Source organism: Genypterus blacodes, unplaced genomic scaffold (genome assembly GCF_046128005.1).
Source record: "Genypterus blacodes isolate CSIRO-AG114 ecotype Tasmania unplaced genomic scaffold, CSIRO-AGI_Gbla_v1 ptg000015l_1, whole genome shotgun sequence".
NCBI classification, from domain to species: domain Eukaryota; kingdom Metazoa; phylum Chordata; class Actinopteri; order Ophidiiformes; family Ophidiidae; genus Genypterus; species Genypterus blacodes.
The window spans coordinates 6124652-6141120 of NW_027466829.1; the positions used below are offsets into that span (position 1 = coordinate 6124652).

Here is a 16469-nt window from a genome sequence, read left to right on the forward strand (position 1 = left end):
GGAAGACATTCAAGTCAAACATCCACTTAGTTTGCAAATTCAATATTATTTCTGTGCAAAAATTCAACAGCATAATTTAAAAATGTCAAACTTTCTAGATTTTTAGAAAGAGTTTTAAAAGTTTAACGATAATTCTTTTGTGATATTTGGAACAATAGAATGACACAAAATGCTGTTTAACTTTTGAGACGCTGTGTGTTTCTGCTTGTTTATTTAATTATTTTGTGTTTATTTTACTGTACTGACTCTAAGATTAAATGAAGTAAAGTAAATTGTAGAATAAATAGAACAAATAATGAAGTTATATTTGGTTTGATGTAATCTATCATTGTATAACCTGATCATGGTTTATGACAACAAACATCTGAGATGCTGCTCAAACTCTCTGACATGAATGTGAAGAACGGTGACATGGAGAAGGTAAAATGGATTTATTTATTTACAAAACATCTTTGAATGAAAAGAAAATGTCTAAACTATTTCACCCTCTTAAATCATGAAGGTTGACATGTTGTTCTCCTCTTCTTCATCGTGTTCAGATGGAACAATCCTTTGTTTATCTGAGCTTTTGCAGGTTGATTTGCAGTGAGGCAGAACTCATCCATGTTTCCTGCCGACGCTGTTGGTTTGCGAGGGGCGGAGCTGACCTGTGACCTCTGACCTCCTCTCCTGGTGATGGACGTTTTTAGGAGTCCAGGGTATTTCAGGAGCTCCGGCCTGGTACATGGCCATAAACACAAAGCTGTAGAAGCGTCCAAGCACATATATACCCCCCCCCATGGCCAGTCCTCCCCTGTGACCCCCCCAGAAGCCTGCAGCTCCTCATCCTCTTCATCGCCAAGGTAAGAAACTCTCTGATGTAACCATTCAGGCTGAAATGCTTCTTTTTCTCTGCATTTCTCATTGGAGGAAACTGGAACACGAAACAGGAAACAGGAAGAGAAACACCAGAAATGATTTTTAAACCAACCTCATAGAAGTGCAAGGGGACGACCTTCACCCTCACCCTCACCCCTGCACTTACCCTCACCCTCACCATTTAACTGTTTTTTTTACTTTTGTGACAGTCTAAGAAGTCTAGAAGCCAAACAGCCAAGATGTCTGAGTAAGTATTGATTTATTGATTTCTCTTTATTTCTAAGCTTTCTTTGTGTTTTCTGCCGTGTATTCAGCAAATATTCTGCTCAACTCCATCCATGTTCTCATGTCAGCCACGTTGTGTTTGTAGTGATTTGCTGTCTGACGGTTGAAACGCTGAGTCGCCATCTGACTGTTGTGTTTTTGTTGTTTTCAGGGGAAAGAAGATGAATTCCAGCCGCCGGCATCATCTGAAGGTAAAAGCTCCGTTCAACCTCTCCGTGTTCTGACTGATGAAGCTGTGACGAGTCTGTGGAATGACGTTGCTTTTTTTGTCCGTGCAGAGTTTGATGCTGCAGATCGCCGCCACCTGGCTTGAGCAGGAAGCCGTTGACATCGCCGCCGCCAAGGAAGCTCATATGGCAGAGAGATGCCCCGCCCCCGACCTGAGCGGAGACCAGGCCGCTCTGATGGTAAACAAAGCGCCCAACTCTCAGCCTGCAGAGATCTGAAGAGATGACTTCATCAGACAACATTTCCGATTTACACTATGAAACCTTTCCTTCTAAAGCAAAGAAACATTTCTTTGTGCCAACAGGAATTCTGCAAAAAGCTTCACCAGGCCATCGAGAAGATCGACGAGGAACGATACGACGCTGAGGCCAAAGTGACCAAGTCCGACAATGAGGTAGAGACAAGCATGAGGAAATACACAAATACTGTAATGATGACTAATAACCACCTAGCAACATCCTAGCAACCACCCTAACAACCAACCTGAGCTCAACCTGAAACCCAGATCCTGTAGATATCACAGGGGTTTGGTGCCACACAGCGTCACTTCGGCCATGCCCTGCCTCTGCCCCGCCTGAGCCCCACCTGTACCCTGCCTCTGCCCGGCCTGTGCCCCACCTGTACCCTGCCTCTGCCCCGCCTGTGCCCCGTCTGTGCCCCACCTGTGCCCTGCCTCTGCCCCTACCGCGGCACTTGGTTTTATAGTTTCTGTAGTTGGAGGTGTGCGTAAACATCCTGTGTGTGTCTCCAGATAGATGAGCTGAAGCTGAAGGTGGTGGAGTTGGCTGGAGTGAAGAAGCCCGCACTGAAGAAAGTGCGTATGTCTGCTGACAGCATGCTGCAGGCTCTGCTGGGAGGAAAACACAAGGTGACCATGGACCTGAGGGCCAACCTGAAGCAGGTCAAGAAGGAGGTCAAAGAGGAGGTGAGACTCGTCTGCTGGGTTTGTTCACGCTACACATGAAGGTCACAATCCACGGCTGCGTTCATGTCAAAGAAAGATGTTTGATGATGAAGTCAGAAATAAGTTGTTTTGGAGGTCTGACGCTCAGTTTATAAAATCACCAGGTTCAATTCTCACATGTAGGAACTCCTCAACCATCTGACAATGAAATTGAAGCAACAGCAGATTTGATCCATTTTAATTATTCAGTTATTTTTAAGGGGGGGGGGGCGTATTTGGTTAGGACACCAAAATGTTCGGAGCGGCCCTGCAGACTCCCTCAATAGGTTTGATGAGTGGAGTCAGATTCACAGTTCTCACTTTGTAATACCATGTGTGTCCTGCAGGCTGTTGAAGCCGTCGGCGACTGGCGTAAGAACGTTGAAGACAAAGCTGACAGGAAGAAGATGTTTGAGACTTCCTAAAGACTTTCAGACTAAAAGCTCTGTTTACTCTTTGCACGGACACACGACTCACACACCTCAGACACTTTTCGTGGAGAAACCTCTGCAATTAAATGTTTTTTCAATAAGGAAATGCTGTGATGCTGCACTTTTGTCAGAGGTCAGAGGTCATTGGGGATTTTTCAAAGATTGTTTTGCTTTTTATTTTTAGTCAAGCGAACAATGGAGGATTATTTTTTCAAAGGTTCGGTTGGTTAGAAGACGTTTCAGGCACTTCTAAACCAAACTTCCCCCCAAATTCTGGTGCTGAGTGTTGATCGAATGCAGAATTGAGTGCAGTGTGCAGTTTGTCACATCAGCTGCTCTCATTTGTGCCGATTGTAGATTGATTGATAAGTCCTGAGCCTGGCCATTATGTAGTAGTAGTCAATTGCCTTTGTTGGAGCTGATATCAAGTGATGATTGTTTCAATGATAAGATGATGGCTGTGGATAGTGAGTTGACTGAAAAGTTGTGAGCCTAGCACAATCATGACCCAGCTGGTAATTAAGTCCATGCTAGGCTCACAACTTATCAATAGTGACAATAATCAATTTTGATTTGAGTCTTTCAGTCCCATGATGCCAGATGTGAATCTGAGATGACCAGGTTAGGTTATAGTAGTGGATGAAGGGTTGATTGATAAGTAGTGAGCCTGAGTTATCAGGTTTGTAATAGTTTGGTTACGTTATTTATTTTCAGAGGTGTTCATCATCATTTATGATTTAGACAAGATGGGCAAGGTATGAAGTCTATGTGTGATACGAAGAGTCAAATCAGTGTGACCACAAAGAACGTGAGGAGGAAGAGGACGAGTTGTGCTGTGACCACATGATGTCGACAGAGAGCCTTCCCCTGCTTCCCTTATCCCTCTCTTCTTCACTCATCACGCATGGCTTCTTGCCACAAATCATCATCACATCATCCCATCATCACATCGCAGATCTTCATCTTCACCTCTATTCTCATCGCCATCATCTTCATCGTATGAGGTGCTTATAAACCCAGCTGCTGCTTCCTGAAGTTCAACACAAGGTGAGAAAATTCACTATATATATCTGTATCAACTTTGAGCTGAAGGTTCCAGAAGGTTTAAGAACATTTGAAAGATATTGCTTTCCTCCAAACAAAACCAAAAATTTGAACCCTAAGAAAAAAGTATATATATGTTACAAGGAAGTTGTCTGCTGAAAGAGGAACCTGCTCAGGAACAAAACACAACAATCTAAATAAAATCTGAAATTGAAAAAAGTCTTTATGCAAAGAGGTTGGAACATAGATCCTGGAACAATGTGAAATGTGTTCCACTCTGATGTTTGAAGGAGACCTTCAGACCTTCAGACCCTCAGACCTTCAGACCTTCAGCATGGCCTCAAACGCCTTGAAACCCAATCTCAGAGTGATTCATCGTGTGTCACTCGGCCCAGCTGTTGTGTAACAATTCCCTCCATCCTGACACTTTTCGGGGAGGAACCCGATAGTGTTTGGGCAGAAGACAATTTACGAGGTTTCTTTGAGAGGTGTGCTGGTATTTCTGGCGCCCGCAGGCCCATTGGTCTGCACTGTTTCTGCTTCCAAAAAGAGGTGTGAGCCTTCTGCTGAGCTGGCACTTCACACCATGTATATACCCTGTTTAATGTGTACTGTTTGTTACTCCCGCCTCCTCCTCCTCCCCCTCTTCCTCCTCCTCGTGCTTCAGTAGGTGAGAGCCTCACTTTGTGCGTTCGGCGGCCCGTAGCTCTGTTCGTCCTCTCCGGTAGGAAAAGCTAAAGAAAGCCGAACTCTCTTTCTCTGCCATCTCTCCATTCTGACGCAGGTTTGCTTTGGTTTTTCCCAGTTGGAATCATTTTTATGTGTTATGCTGTGTGGGGGCTCTGCTGCAGCTGTGACCTCTGACCTCTGAGCTGCTGTCAGAGGTTTTAGGGGACGTAGCGGCGCAGTGAGGACGCTCAGGGAGATTAAAGTTTGGATTTGGACGTTACGCTGGTTTGTTATTTTGCGAGGAGACAAAGTTCCTGTTTGCAGTTACAAATAAGGAAAAGTTCACTTTATTTTTTGCCAGATTTGATGTTAAATGTTGGAGCTGAACTTTGATCTAAAGTGAGCCTTTATTCCTCTTTATGTTTTATGATAAAGGACTAAATATTAATCTGCGTTAGTTTGGACAGATCAGAGATTTATTCTGAATATCATAGAAACTTGTCTGGTTAAACATTCAAAAGATTATTTTACAGTTTACAGTTCAGTGCTTAGAGTTTATGACTTCAATACTGAAAATGACAGGAAGGAAATTGTGCTTATGCCAAAGTTTACACTGTTAAACCTGCCTGCCTGTCTCTCTCTCTGCCTGTCTGTCTGTGTCTCTTTCTGTCCGTCTGTCTCTCTGTCTGTCTGAGCCATTTTGATGTCCTTGGTTCTTATTGGCTGTTGTTGTGTCTCGATCTTCGTGTGAACTGTTGTGTTAATATTTAAGGAATGTAAATTTATTGTAATTTGCTGATAATCGATCCTGTTGATCCGAGTGTTAAGGTCTGGAGGTTTTTGCAGTTTCCGTAGCCTCCCTTCACTTTGTGGCGTTCATGCCGGCAGGCTGGTGGATTCGCCGTTAACGGCTCTCCTGCATGCTTGGCGCCACATTCGGTTGCCATGCCGATGTCATTTCGTGCCGGGGCCCTCGGCTCGCCGTAAGAAGTTAAATTCCTGCAGAGGGACAACTGCTCAGTGCGGGGAAGGAATCTGACCCCACCCCTCCAAAATTAGCCATTTGTGAAGGCGGCTGCATGTTTCTGTATCCTGTTTCTGCTGGAGGTCAAAGGTGACTGAGAATGACAGTGAGTCTAACTGAGTGTGTGTTTCTGTGTGTGATCAGGGTGTGAAGCTACCAAACAGCCACCATGTCTGAGTGAGTACAAACCTCTCCTTTCATCATCATGTGTTTCTGTTTACACTAAGCACTAAACACTAAGTCACCCAATCAAGTTGATTTCTCGCTCAAGTTGATTTGCTGTATTTGTAGAATATTATATATTTATATTAAATAATATTCTAGAAACAATTAAGAATTTAATATTTTTTTGAAAAATGTTGATTGACAGAACTTAAGACACAAGATATTTTTGATATAGTCTTATACATTTTTCAAATAATTTGCTTTGAGGTTTTTTCTACATTTATTTTTAGAACAATTAAGTGTTGATTTATGATCTTTAATAAAAATTCATACTGTCTCTTAACTTCACCACAGTGTAAAGAAAATGACCTCCAGCCGCAGGCATCACCTGAAGGTGGGAGCACGTTTGAACTTCTCTAACATTCTAAATCTCCTTCATTAGCGATTAGATGACGCTAAATCACTTTGTTGTGTTCTCAGAGTGTGATGCTGCAGATCGCTGCTACCTGGATCGAGCAGGAGAAGAAAGACCTCATAGAGGCCAAGGAGACCTACATGGCCGAGAACTGCCCCGCCCCCGACCTGTGTGGAGACCAGGCTTCGCTCATGGTACCACAACACTGATCCCATATTCACTGATCAATAACGGCCCATCAGGTTTACCAGAAGGTTCCTTGTTAGAGACCGAAAATCTGATGTTTAGGGGCCTGACTAGCCACACACAACCTTCATCGTCTGCTTTCCTCTGGTTGGGTTAATCTCCATCTAGAAACAAACCTAAACAATGATACAATGGAACCAAAGGTGGCTGAACAAAAAATACCTAGATTATGAGTTCAGTTCATTCAGGCTGAATCAAACAACAGACAGACAGACTGCAGCGCTCTAACGTGTGTGTGGTGTGTGTTTGTTTGTCATCAGGAGCTCTGCAAGAAGCTTCACCAGGCCATCGATAAGCTGGACGAGGCGAGATACGACGCCGAGTCCAAAGTGCAGAAAATCGACAAGGAGGTGAGAGACAAACTTGCCAGAGCCACGTTTCTGTCAACCCTCATGTCTACCAGAGAGCATCAGCCAGCAGACAGCACTTCTCTAGTCTGTACCGACACTTAAATGGGAAAATCCTGCTCAGGCGCGAGGTTGTGTTCTTCCCTCCAAACCAGCAGGTGGCAGCAAAGGACCTAAGGCTGCTTTGCCAACTGCCAAAGTGAGGAAAGTCTCAGGACTAAACAGGCTCTTTGTGTGAGCATTCTCCAGGAGACCCAACCAGAATTTAGTCTTTTCTACCTCTGGTGCATGCACCTGGCTGCGATTGGTTCAAATATCACACGGTTGGTTGAGCTCCGTCCACTTGCTCCTTGTGATGTTTGGACCAATCACAGCCAGGTGTTCTTCTTGGGGGCGTTGCATGAAAAAAACAGCAGCAAGTGCTACGGTTATCAGGACCATCGGTTTGTTTTCAAGGTCAGAGGCCATCGTCAAGAAAACAGTTGATGTAAGAATGTTGACATTGACCAACCAGGATGGCATTAAAGACAGACAAACTAAGAAGATTCTCGAATCAAGAGACAAAGAGCGTTCTGAAAGACTAAACTGTGTACATGTTGTTCTACCATGTGTCCACCTGCTCTTTCATCTTCTTGTCTCGTGTTCATTGATGTAAACAATGACCTTTAATGTCCCTGTGATCAGATCGATGACCTGAGGCTGAAGGTGGTGGAGTTGGCTGGAGTGAAGAAGCCCGCCCTGAAGAAAGTGCGTATGTCCGCTGACGCCATGCTGCAGGCTCTGCTGGGAGGAAAACACAAGGTGACCATGGACCTGAGGGCCAACCTGAAGCAGGTCAAGAAGGAGGTCAAAGAGGAGGTGAGACTCGTCTGCTGGGTTTTTTCACGCTACTTATGAAGGTCACAATCCACGGCTGTGTTCATGTCAAAGAAAGATGACCTTGACATTAACCCCAACCTTGCCACTCACCCTGACACTAACCCTGACCCTGACCCCCAGCAAAGACAAGGATCCTCCACAATGTTTGACTTAGCTTGACAGTAGGAGGATTGGCTCATTTCTGGCTGTCTGTGTATTGGTTGTAGGTCAAGGTTCATAGCTTCAGCCTGTGGATAAAGTTGAATCCAGGTTCAGGTCCAGAAGATTGTACACGTCATAAATTCAGGGAATAAGGACCCTGAAAATATTTTCAATTCAAATGATGGTTGTCGTTATTAATGATGAGCAATGGGTTTGAATATTTCTTAAATATTTCAATCCCTCAATTTAGACATTTGTGCTTTTGTATGCTCACAATCTGATAAATGCTTTGGAATCCACGTCTTGGATTTAATCCTCATCATTCTCTTCGCTGAGCGAATGGCCGAGACTCGGACAGTGCTATGTCACCAGCATGCTAACGTGTTGGTGCTATCCAAGTTTGGGGGTGGGAAGGGGCGTGGCCATGTGACCACACCCACATCTGTTTTGGCCAAATTTCTTCTGATATTGTATTGGATAATGATTCTTAAATTTATGTCTGGATATCGTTGAGTGAGATATTAGTGAGATGCGGTGATGGAGACAGAACTGCGACAGCTTCATTGATTGTAGAAGAACGTGGTCAGTTTGCACGTGGCTAATGAGTCTGCGTCATTCTGCCCTCCAGAACACAGAGGCTGGTGACTGGCGTAAGAACATCGAGGACAAGGCGGACAGGAAGAAGATGTTTGAGACTTCCTAAAGACATCGATGAGGAGGACAGAAGACGACAGGGGGACACTTGATCTGAGGTCTGAGTGACTGAACGTTTTTGGGTCCCAGCAGGAGATGCGGGGACGAGCACTTGGCTTTTGGTTGCTTTTGTGATTTTTGTGGCAGAGTAAGAGACGAAGGATGGGTTTGGACAGGAAGTCATCAAGTTCACAGGTCTGACAGAGACATTTTCTCTCCATGTTCAGGTTTTGTTGGAATCATTCAATAAATGTTTTCAAGTAACGATTTATGTGTTTGATACATTTATCTTGGTCTGTTATTATTTTGGGTTTTCTTTGGATTTAACCTTCATCTCAAATCTGATGGTCAATTACAGCTCACAGTCACATTTGTTATTCTTTCAATTTTCTTTTCTATTGAAAGAGCCAAGATAACCACTGACACCGTAATCACCTTCACCAAGCAGTTAGACAAAGAACTCCTGCACCAGAACAGTGGGATCATAAAACGATCAAAGGTTGGGACATTCCTTCATCTTTTAGCTGCTTTATCTCTGATGACTTTGAAACATATTTAACTATTTACTTTATGACTGAGAATGAAGTAGATTCTAGAATCAGCAATTAGGGTTCATTTAAGTCACTCAAAGGGACATAAATTAGGGGGACACACAAACACTGAGTACAAAAATTAATGAGATGTCATGGAGTCCTCATCTGATGTAAGGACTAATGGCAGACTCATATTTGACATTTAAGGCAAACATTTAAGGTGAAAGTGCACGTAAGGAGAATATTTTTAATTTGGATCTTGGGCTGAGACTAGGATGAGACATTGCCATGCATTCCTAATCTGATGTCAGGAGTCTGTTGAGCTGTGAATCCCTTGAAGTTTTGGAAACTTTAGGGCTGAATTTGAGAAGTGAACTTGTGTGGAGCCTCAGCCATCAGATGAGCTCACAGAGGACAGTTAAGGAGCGCAGGGCTGGGCCGGGTGTATTTCAGGAGCTCGATGGCCCATTGGTCTGAGCCTGAAGCCATTTCCATAAAGAGGAACCTGGCGTTTTGCTGAGACATCGCATCTCACCATATATACCCTATTTCATTTTTCACTGTCTGACGCTTTGCCAGTGTGTCGTTTTCCTCCACCAAGCGTGTCTTCGTGAGCGCTTCGTCCTCCTCTCACAGGTGAGAAGCTTTATGTTTTCTTTATGTTCCATTTGCATTTTTAATCCACACAGGAATCCTTTATTCCAGACATAACATGAAGGAAAAATATTTAAATGGAGGAATAATTATCTGCTCTGTTCAGCTGCTGAATCAGAGTTTGTCTGCTCCTTTGACCCGGATCTTTGCAGCCTGAGCGCACTTTTTACGTGTTTGTTGCTGACCTTTGACCCTCTCTTGACAGATGTTAATGAGTTAGGCGTTGTGTTTTATGATCTGTTTGTGTTCCTGTCAGGGAAGGAAAAATCTGACAACTCAAGTTATTACCTCGATGTTCTAAGTATATTTAATGTGTGACTCTGAACAGAACTGATGATTGGAATTATTTCAATCCTTGTAAATTAAAAATCAGATTTTTTCTTTAAGGTTGTGTGAAAAAGATTTATGAAAAATGTAAATTAGAAGATCACTGTGTTGATCTTTGATTCCTTTTCTTAAACATGTATAAGCTGATCAATTTGAAGCCTTCACTGCTACATGATCAAATTTTAACATTTGTCTGAACACACTTGATTTGATAAGTGAATGAATTTAACAGGAACAAGCAATTTGATTTGAGGATTATTATTTATTTGTTGTGAGTTTTGTTTTGAAACTAAAAGGTAACAGCTTTTGCATGAAAAGATCAATTTGAACAGATTTGGACAAAGTAATTCAACATTTACTAATATCATTAGTGTTTGAAAATGAAATTTAAAAAAAGTTAAAAAAAGATTCTGTCTGATGAACTTGATGAATATTTTTTCCTTAACTTGATCTGGTTGTAAAAATGTGGAGATGCGACACCCGACACTCTGAGTCCCAGTTTAGTTCCGTCGACGTTGCTGCTGTTCAGCTGTGGACTCGGATCGCTTACAGCAGTATATTCCATCCATCACCTACAGCAGAGCAGCAGAACATGCTGATCTCACAGCACCTCTGACCTCACAGACATCATCGCAATCTGAACATCTGCAGTGTCAGACCAGGGAGAAAAAGACTCAACATCTGTTTCTGCGTTTGGTTTCAGGTCCTGACACTCCAAAAACGCCAAGATGTCTGAGTAAGTCCAAGTCCTTTACTGCCTTCAGGATTGTATTTTGAAGGTTCACTTTATTTTGTGTTCTTTTATTTTTAAGTCATATATTTCTAAAAGCAACAACAGAAAAGGCCAAAATACATTTTGAGACTTTGAGGAAATTTGTCCTGAACTGTCCTGCTCCTCTTCAGGTCTGTAGGTCTTATGGATCCATGAACACGTGTTAAAACCTCTAAAAGCTCCTCTACATGAAGCTAGAAATTTAGTCACATATTAATATCTTGACCTCTGACCTTTGACCCTTAACCCTCTGTATGTTGTCATGGATCTCTATCCTATAGTAACTTCTGGGTACCTTCTCGCATCAGTCTGCAGCTTCCTTCCTCATTATAGCATAACACAGTTGTATTAGTGAGTCCAGGAAATCCTTTGAGCTTTTACTGTGGAGGGCAGAACTTCTATCTCTGTGCTGGAAAAGAAACGCCAACATGGATCCAAATTTGACCCAAATTTCATGTCCCTGGCGGTGATGGTGGGTGGGTTTAGTAAATCCGCTCCACGTTTTCTGAGGTGTGACTTGTGTGTGACTGAATGTGGCTCTTATGTCAACCTGACGCTTTTTCTCCCAAACAGGAAGAAGCTGACAAACAGCCGCAGGCATCACCTGAAGGTAAACAGACATGCAGCCTGTCTGACGGCCTTTAAATGTCTAAAATTAAAACAGCTTTAACTTGAAAATGAGTTCGACATTTGGCTCGCAAGTTATCAATCAGCCCTTGTACAGTTTGAACAATCCCAGTGTTGTTTTGAGTCATTGAGTCTGGAGAGGATGAGTTCAGATTGATGTTGTGCATGGAGGAGCTTTAACGCTGTGAGCAGGTGTGTAACAAATCCTCTGCACTCATTTGACCTGATTTTAGATTATGAGGACTGATTGGTAAATTTTGAGCCTAGCATAAAACAGATTTGTCCTGTTGCAGTTGTGACCGACCTTCCTGTTTGTTGCCGTTGCAGAGCCTGATTCTGGGGATCGCTGCTAGCTGGCTGGAGCAGGAGAAGAAGGAAGCCATCGCAGCAAAGGAAGCCCACATGGCTGAACACTGCCCCAAAGCAGACACCAGCGGAGACCATGCCACCCTGATGGTGAGACTGTTGACTCACACACTCCAAGTCCTGTGATTCAGTATCTTGCTCCGACATCACACTGCTGGACTTGTGCGGGCTTATCTCAAAATGATGGAGGAGGAAGTTGAAAGCAGCATTATGTCATTTGCTGACATGTACAGCACACATGTTGAGCTGTGCCATGATATAAACTGAGAGATGCTGAGTGTCACATCGTCTGTGCTTGTACTAGAAATGTGCACTCAGATCAATCTAAAGCTAACAGCGCTGCTTGGTTTAGTGGCAGGTGACTCTGACCAAATCTGGACCTTAATCTGACCTCAAATCAAAATAAATAAATATCTGCATGAACAGGAGCTAATGCTGCAGCAGAGCTATGTAGCATAACACTGACAGCTGTCCTGATCCCTGTCCTGATCCACAAGCCTAAGTTTCTTTAACTGTCAACAGGAAACCTGCAAGAAACTCCATGCCCTGATTGACCAGCTGGATGAGGAGAGGTACGACACAGAAGCCAAAGTAATGAAGGGCGACATAGAGGTGAGCATCTTCCAAACCCAAACACGTCCCGTAAACCCAGAGGAGACACTAAGTCAATTAGAACATGTTCCCTTCTCGCAGTTGGAAGATCTGAGGATCAAAGTGGTGGATCTGAGAGGCGTGAAGAAGCCCGCCCTGAGGAAAGTGCGCATGTCCGCCGACACCATGCTGAAGGCTCTGCTGGGCTCCAAACACACCGTCAACATGGAGCTGAGGGCCAACCTGAAGCAGGTCAAGAAGGAGGTGAAAGAGGAGGTGAGTCATCACAGGAGGGGACAGACTCTCTGTCTCTGTGCTCCGCTTCTTCTTCTTTGGTGGAAACGCTGAGAAATGAGGGTTTGTGAAACAGAAGGCAGCATGTTGGAGGAAATGAGACGTCAGAACAGCATTAGAACTATAAAGGGAAGAATTCTGTGGACTTAAAAAGTTCTGCTTGTTGATTGAGTCCAATCCAGTGTGGTGCCAGTTTCTCTGCACTGAAAGTTTCAGGTTCATGGTCGCCATCTGTATCCGGGCTGGACTCGGCCCGGGTGGTTCTGCTAGCATGTTCCCCATCATGTGTTTGAGGTGGCTTGTGTTTGTGTCTCGCAGCCTGCAGAGGCGGTGGGCGACTGGCGTAAGAACATTGAAGATAAGGCTGACAGGAAGAAGATGTTCGAGACTTCCTAAGCAGCCTGACTTCCTCCTCGTAGTTTCTCTCTCCCTGGGGCACTTTTTACAGGACATTTATGGCTATTGTTTAATTAAATCCGTGACTTTCAACTTTGTCTGTGATTGTACATTTGTAAAGCAGCGTTAAAAAGCATTTCAAAGTAAAATCCATTGAAACCCACAGCCACGTTTTCTGGATTCTATTTTTCTCTGTGTTTTTTGTGTGGAAATGTTTTGGGGTTTGTTCAAGGATCAGATCTGCATAGGATCATACCTATTATAAAGTCACATTAGGACTTGTATGCCTGACTGATGTCATCACTGGCAACATGTTGAAGAACACCTCACAAGATCTCACAGCCTCAAAGAAAGAAGTCCCTGGATCCAGATTAGCACTAAGATTAAGGGGTTCTTAAGGGGTTCAGGGGTTGGGAGGTTTTCTGGTTTCATTTTGCACTTTGTCTGTCTGGTGGGGGGCGAGGGGTGACGGAGGGTTCACACAAGTTCACACAGCAACATGACACACACTTTTAACATCTTCAAAAACTTTTGCCGCAATCGTGTCAAATAAAAGAATAAAGTTTGGAAGAAAAGAAGTGTATGTTTATCTGTCTTAATGTGACATTTACATTCATTCATCCATACACTGGTGGCCCTGTGTTGTTGTCTGTGTGTTGTTTTCTGCTGAGGCTTCCCTCTGCTCCTCAAAGACCATGGATTAAATGCAGAGGACCTCAAGGGATCAGTAAAGTACACATTCATTTGTCAGCATCGGTTGGAACAAGTCAATGATATACATTGATAATGACAATGATATATTTTACATAAGTAGGTCTCAGATGTTCCTGAGCCAAGGTCCTGGCCTGTGTAAGCTGGTCCATCAGTGATCTATCAGCAAGAAGACAGGCTGGATCGCATTCTGCTGTCTTACCAGTTGGCCCAGAAATCTATACTGGGGACAAATCTTTTTTTTTAACATACAATCTTTACAGTAATCACAGTAATCTATTGCTCCTCCTAGTCAGTGATACAAATACATTCAACGTTTTACATAAGGATGTATGTATAGGCCCAGTGAGGTGCAGGAGTGGAGTTCATGGAGAAAAACACACACACACGCGCACACACACACACACACACACACGCACGCACGCACGCACACACACACACACACACACACACACACACACTGATTTTGCCTTATGACAAACGTGCTTTTTAGTGTTTGTGTGTGTGTGTGTGGGCATTTGTGGGCCAAAGCCTCTTTCCTACCAGAACTCTTAAAGTCTAAAAGTACTGCTCATGAGCTGAAAATCAGCTTGTGGAATTCAATAGATTTCATAAGATTAAAGATGTAAAGGATATTATCTATATTTTTTACTGGATAAATAAGAATATACCGTCCACCCCAAATCACATTCAGACCTGTTCCTAAATGACTTCAGTGTATTTTCTTGTCATTGTCGTCTACAATTCTGTGGACGTGGCCCTTAAACTATCATAAAAATCTGAAATCTAAAAATATCATAAATGACACTTTCAGCTTTAGCAATCAAATCTCGACTCTGAGCGATCCTGCTGTCTCTGCAGGTATTTGTCCAGTAGGTGGTGCTACAGCTGCACTATATAAATGACCATAAATCAGGGGTTTAGGACTCAGATTCATTTTGACGACAATATTTAAAAACCTTTCAAAAGTGATCCAAAATTTAAGAAGTTTGAATATTTCCACATTTTGTTAATTATGAACTTGTGTACCCTGAGGCTGAGCTTTGACTTGTGTGTGATACAGCGATCCATTTCAGATTGGCCAGAGGGAATCACATGAAGGGATGTATTCTAGGGCTAAAGAGTTCACTCTCCCTGATTCAGCTTTTGCTGAAAATACAGTTGTGGTTAAATATTTGGTATAGAGGCAAAAAATCAAGGGATCCTTCAGCTGATCCTGTTAATAATGTGAAGGGACAGAATGTGATCAGTATGGAAATCAACTTAACTCTTTCTTTAGATTCCCCATTGGGGTCTCATACACACACACACATACACACACACTCACACACACACACACACAGGTCGTCTAACAGTCCTTGTAAGGCTCTGTGGACTGGCTGGGCCCTGCTGGTTTCTGGTCTTCTAAGGTTTCTGGTCCAGCTAACTTTATCCTGCTGGAATGTGTTTGACGCTCCGTTATATTTGGACCAGTTTGTGGCGATACATTAACTCACTGCTCTCTAAAGTTATTTTTAGCATTTTAATTTTAATTTTTTTACTTTGCCGCACGATGAAAAAGTTTCACGAAATGTTGTGAAATCTGATTATTTCTGAGAAATCTTTCGATCTTCAGGCTGTTTCTTTATTCTTGAAAAACATTTTAAAGCAAGGGAAATTCTCAGAACAGATATTTAGGAATTTATTTCAAAAAGTTAAATGAAATTACTGGTGTGTGGATTAGCTAAAATACAATAATATAGAAATAAAACTGCAAAAGCTCACTACTTATCAATCAACCCTCCATACCAAACCATAATTTGAACCAAACGTTTCCATACAATTCAATACCCTGAGATTAAATGACAAAACCCCGTGTGTGTGTGTGTGTGTGTGTGTGTGTGTGTGTGTGTGTGTGTGTGTGTGTGTGTGTGTGTGCTGTCAGCAGGGGGCATATTTGTTCTGTTTTGTTGTCAGGTGACTCAGATATTTTCCCTTTGGTGTTTAGTTCTTTCATGTCAGTGTTTGTGTCTGTGTGACCTTTGACCTCTACTGGGGAAGTTCTGCTGGTTTCTTGCAGCCTGGTTCAGAAGAGAGCAGACCTGCAGCTCTGTTTACCGCTCTGTTTACCGCTCTCTGGGGAAGAGTAGATTGATGCTCTGCTGCTCCTCCACCAGGGGGCAGCAGGGAGGTACTTCCTCTAGGTAATGACATTAACGGCCCCCCTTTTCATTGTCTTCCTATTTGCATTTCAGTGAACCTAAAATCCCCTTTATGATTATTGATTTTGTTTTTGTTGATCATTTATACTTAAGGCGACTAACCTGGGCGTAAACACCCTAAGAATGATACGCTACCTTTTAAGGTGCAAAAACAAATGTGTGTATGTGGTGATCTGCACTGTGTGTGTGTGTGTGTGTGTGTGTGTGTGTGTGTGTGTGTGTGAGGGGGTCTTTTGATACCTGCAGTCACCAGATAAGCCACACACACACACACACACACACACTCTCTCTGCTGGCTGGTTGCTTTCAGGCTGGTTTCCGTGCTGATGAATGAGTTCAGGAGATAAGCGAGCAATCTGTCACTCATCACACCGGTCACTATGGTTACATGCACACCAAACACATAGATGGAACGCTAAAGTCAATGTTTTTAGTTGAATACATGTGAGGTGTGCAACAGAAGATGATGTAATTGAAGACGATGCGACATGAACGGGAAGCCGACCCTGAAAATGATTTCTCTCTGGTTGTTTTTTCTTTAGAAATACAAATGAAGTTTTTATTCATGAATGCTCTGCTGTCTCGGTGGTGCAGCTGCTTTGAACCTTTGATTCCAGCACACATGTGTG

At 43.1% G+C, this 16469-nt stretch overlaps 2 protein-coding genes across 2 annotated transcripts; both read left to right on the plus strand.

Annotated features, from left to right (window-relative positions):
- The first annotated feature begins 5651 nt into the window (after positions 1-5651).
- On the plus strand, positions 5652-13007 carry LOC142988681 (troponin I, fast skeletal muscle-like). Its single transcript, XM_076137922.1, has 6 exons — positions 5652-5659; positions 6002-6041; positions 6128-6256; positions 6569-6658; positions 12341-12514; positions 12851-13007. The coding sequence occupies exons 1-6, from the start codon at positions 5652-5654 to the stop codon at positions 12926-12928; spliced, it is 519 nt and encodes a 172-aa protein (XP_075994037.1). The 3' UTR covers positions 12929-13007.
- On the plus strand, positions 11124-12311 carry LOC142988342 (troponin I, fast skeletal muscle-like). Its single transcript, XM_076137476.1, has 4 exons — positions 11124-11264; positions 11609-11737; positions 12170-12259; positions 12300-12311. Exons 1-4 carry the CDS (start codon positions 11124-11126, stop codon positions 12309-12311), a joined length of 372 nt encoding a protein of 123 aa, XP_075993591.1.
- Positions 13008-16469: the final 3462 nt, after the last annotated feature.

Bases quoted from the DNA above. Each gene is read 5' to 3' on its own strand.
- LOC142988681 (XM_076137922.1), top strand. The intron at 6,042-6,127 runs GTGGGAGCACGT...TTGTGTTCTCAG, and splicing joins GCCGCAGGCATCACCTGAAG to AGTGTGATGCTGCAGATCGC. The intron at 6,257-6,568 runs GTACCACAACAC...GTTTGTCATCAG, and splicing joins GAGACCAGGCTTCGCTCATG to GAGCTCTGCAAGAAGCTTCA.
- LOC142988342 (XM_076137476.1), top strand. From the start codon at position 11,124: ATGGTGGGTGGGTTTAGTAAATCCGCTCCACGTTTTCTGAGGTGTGAC. The intron at 11,265-11,608 runs GTAAACAGACAT...TTGCCGTTGCAG, and splicing joins GCCGCAGGCATCACCTGAAG to AGCCTGATTCTGGGGATCGC. The intron at 11,738-12,169 runs GTGAGACTGTTG...AACTGTCAACAG, and splicing joins GAGACCATGCCACCCTGATG to GAAACCTGCAAGAAACTCCA.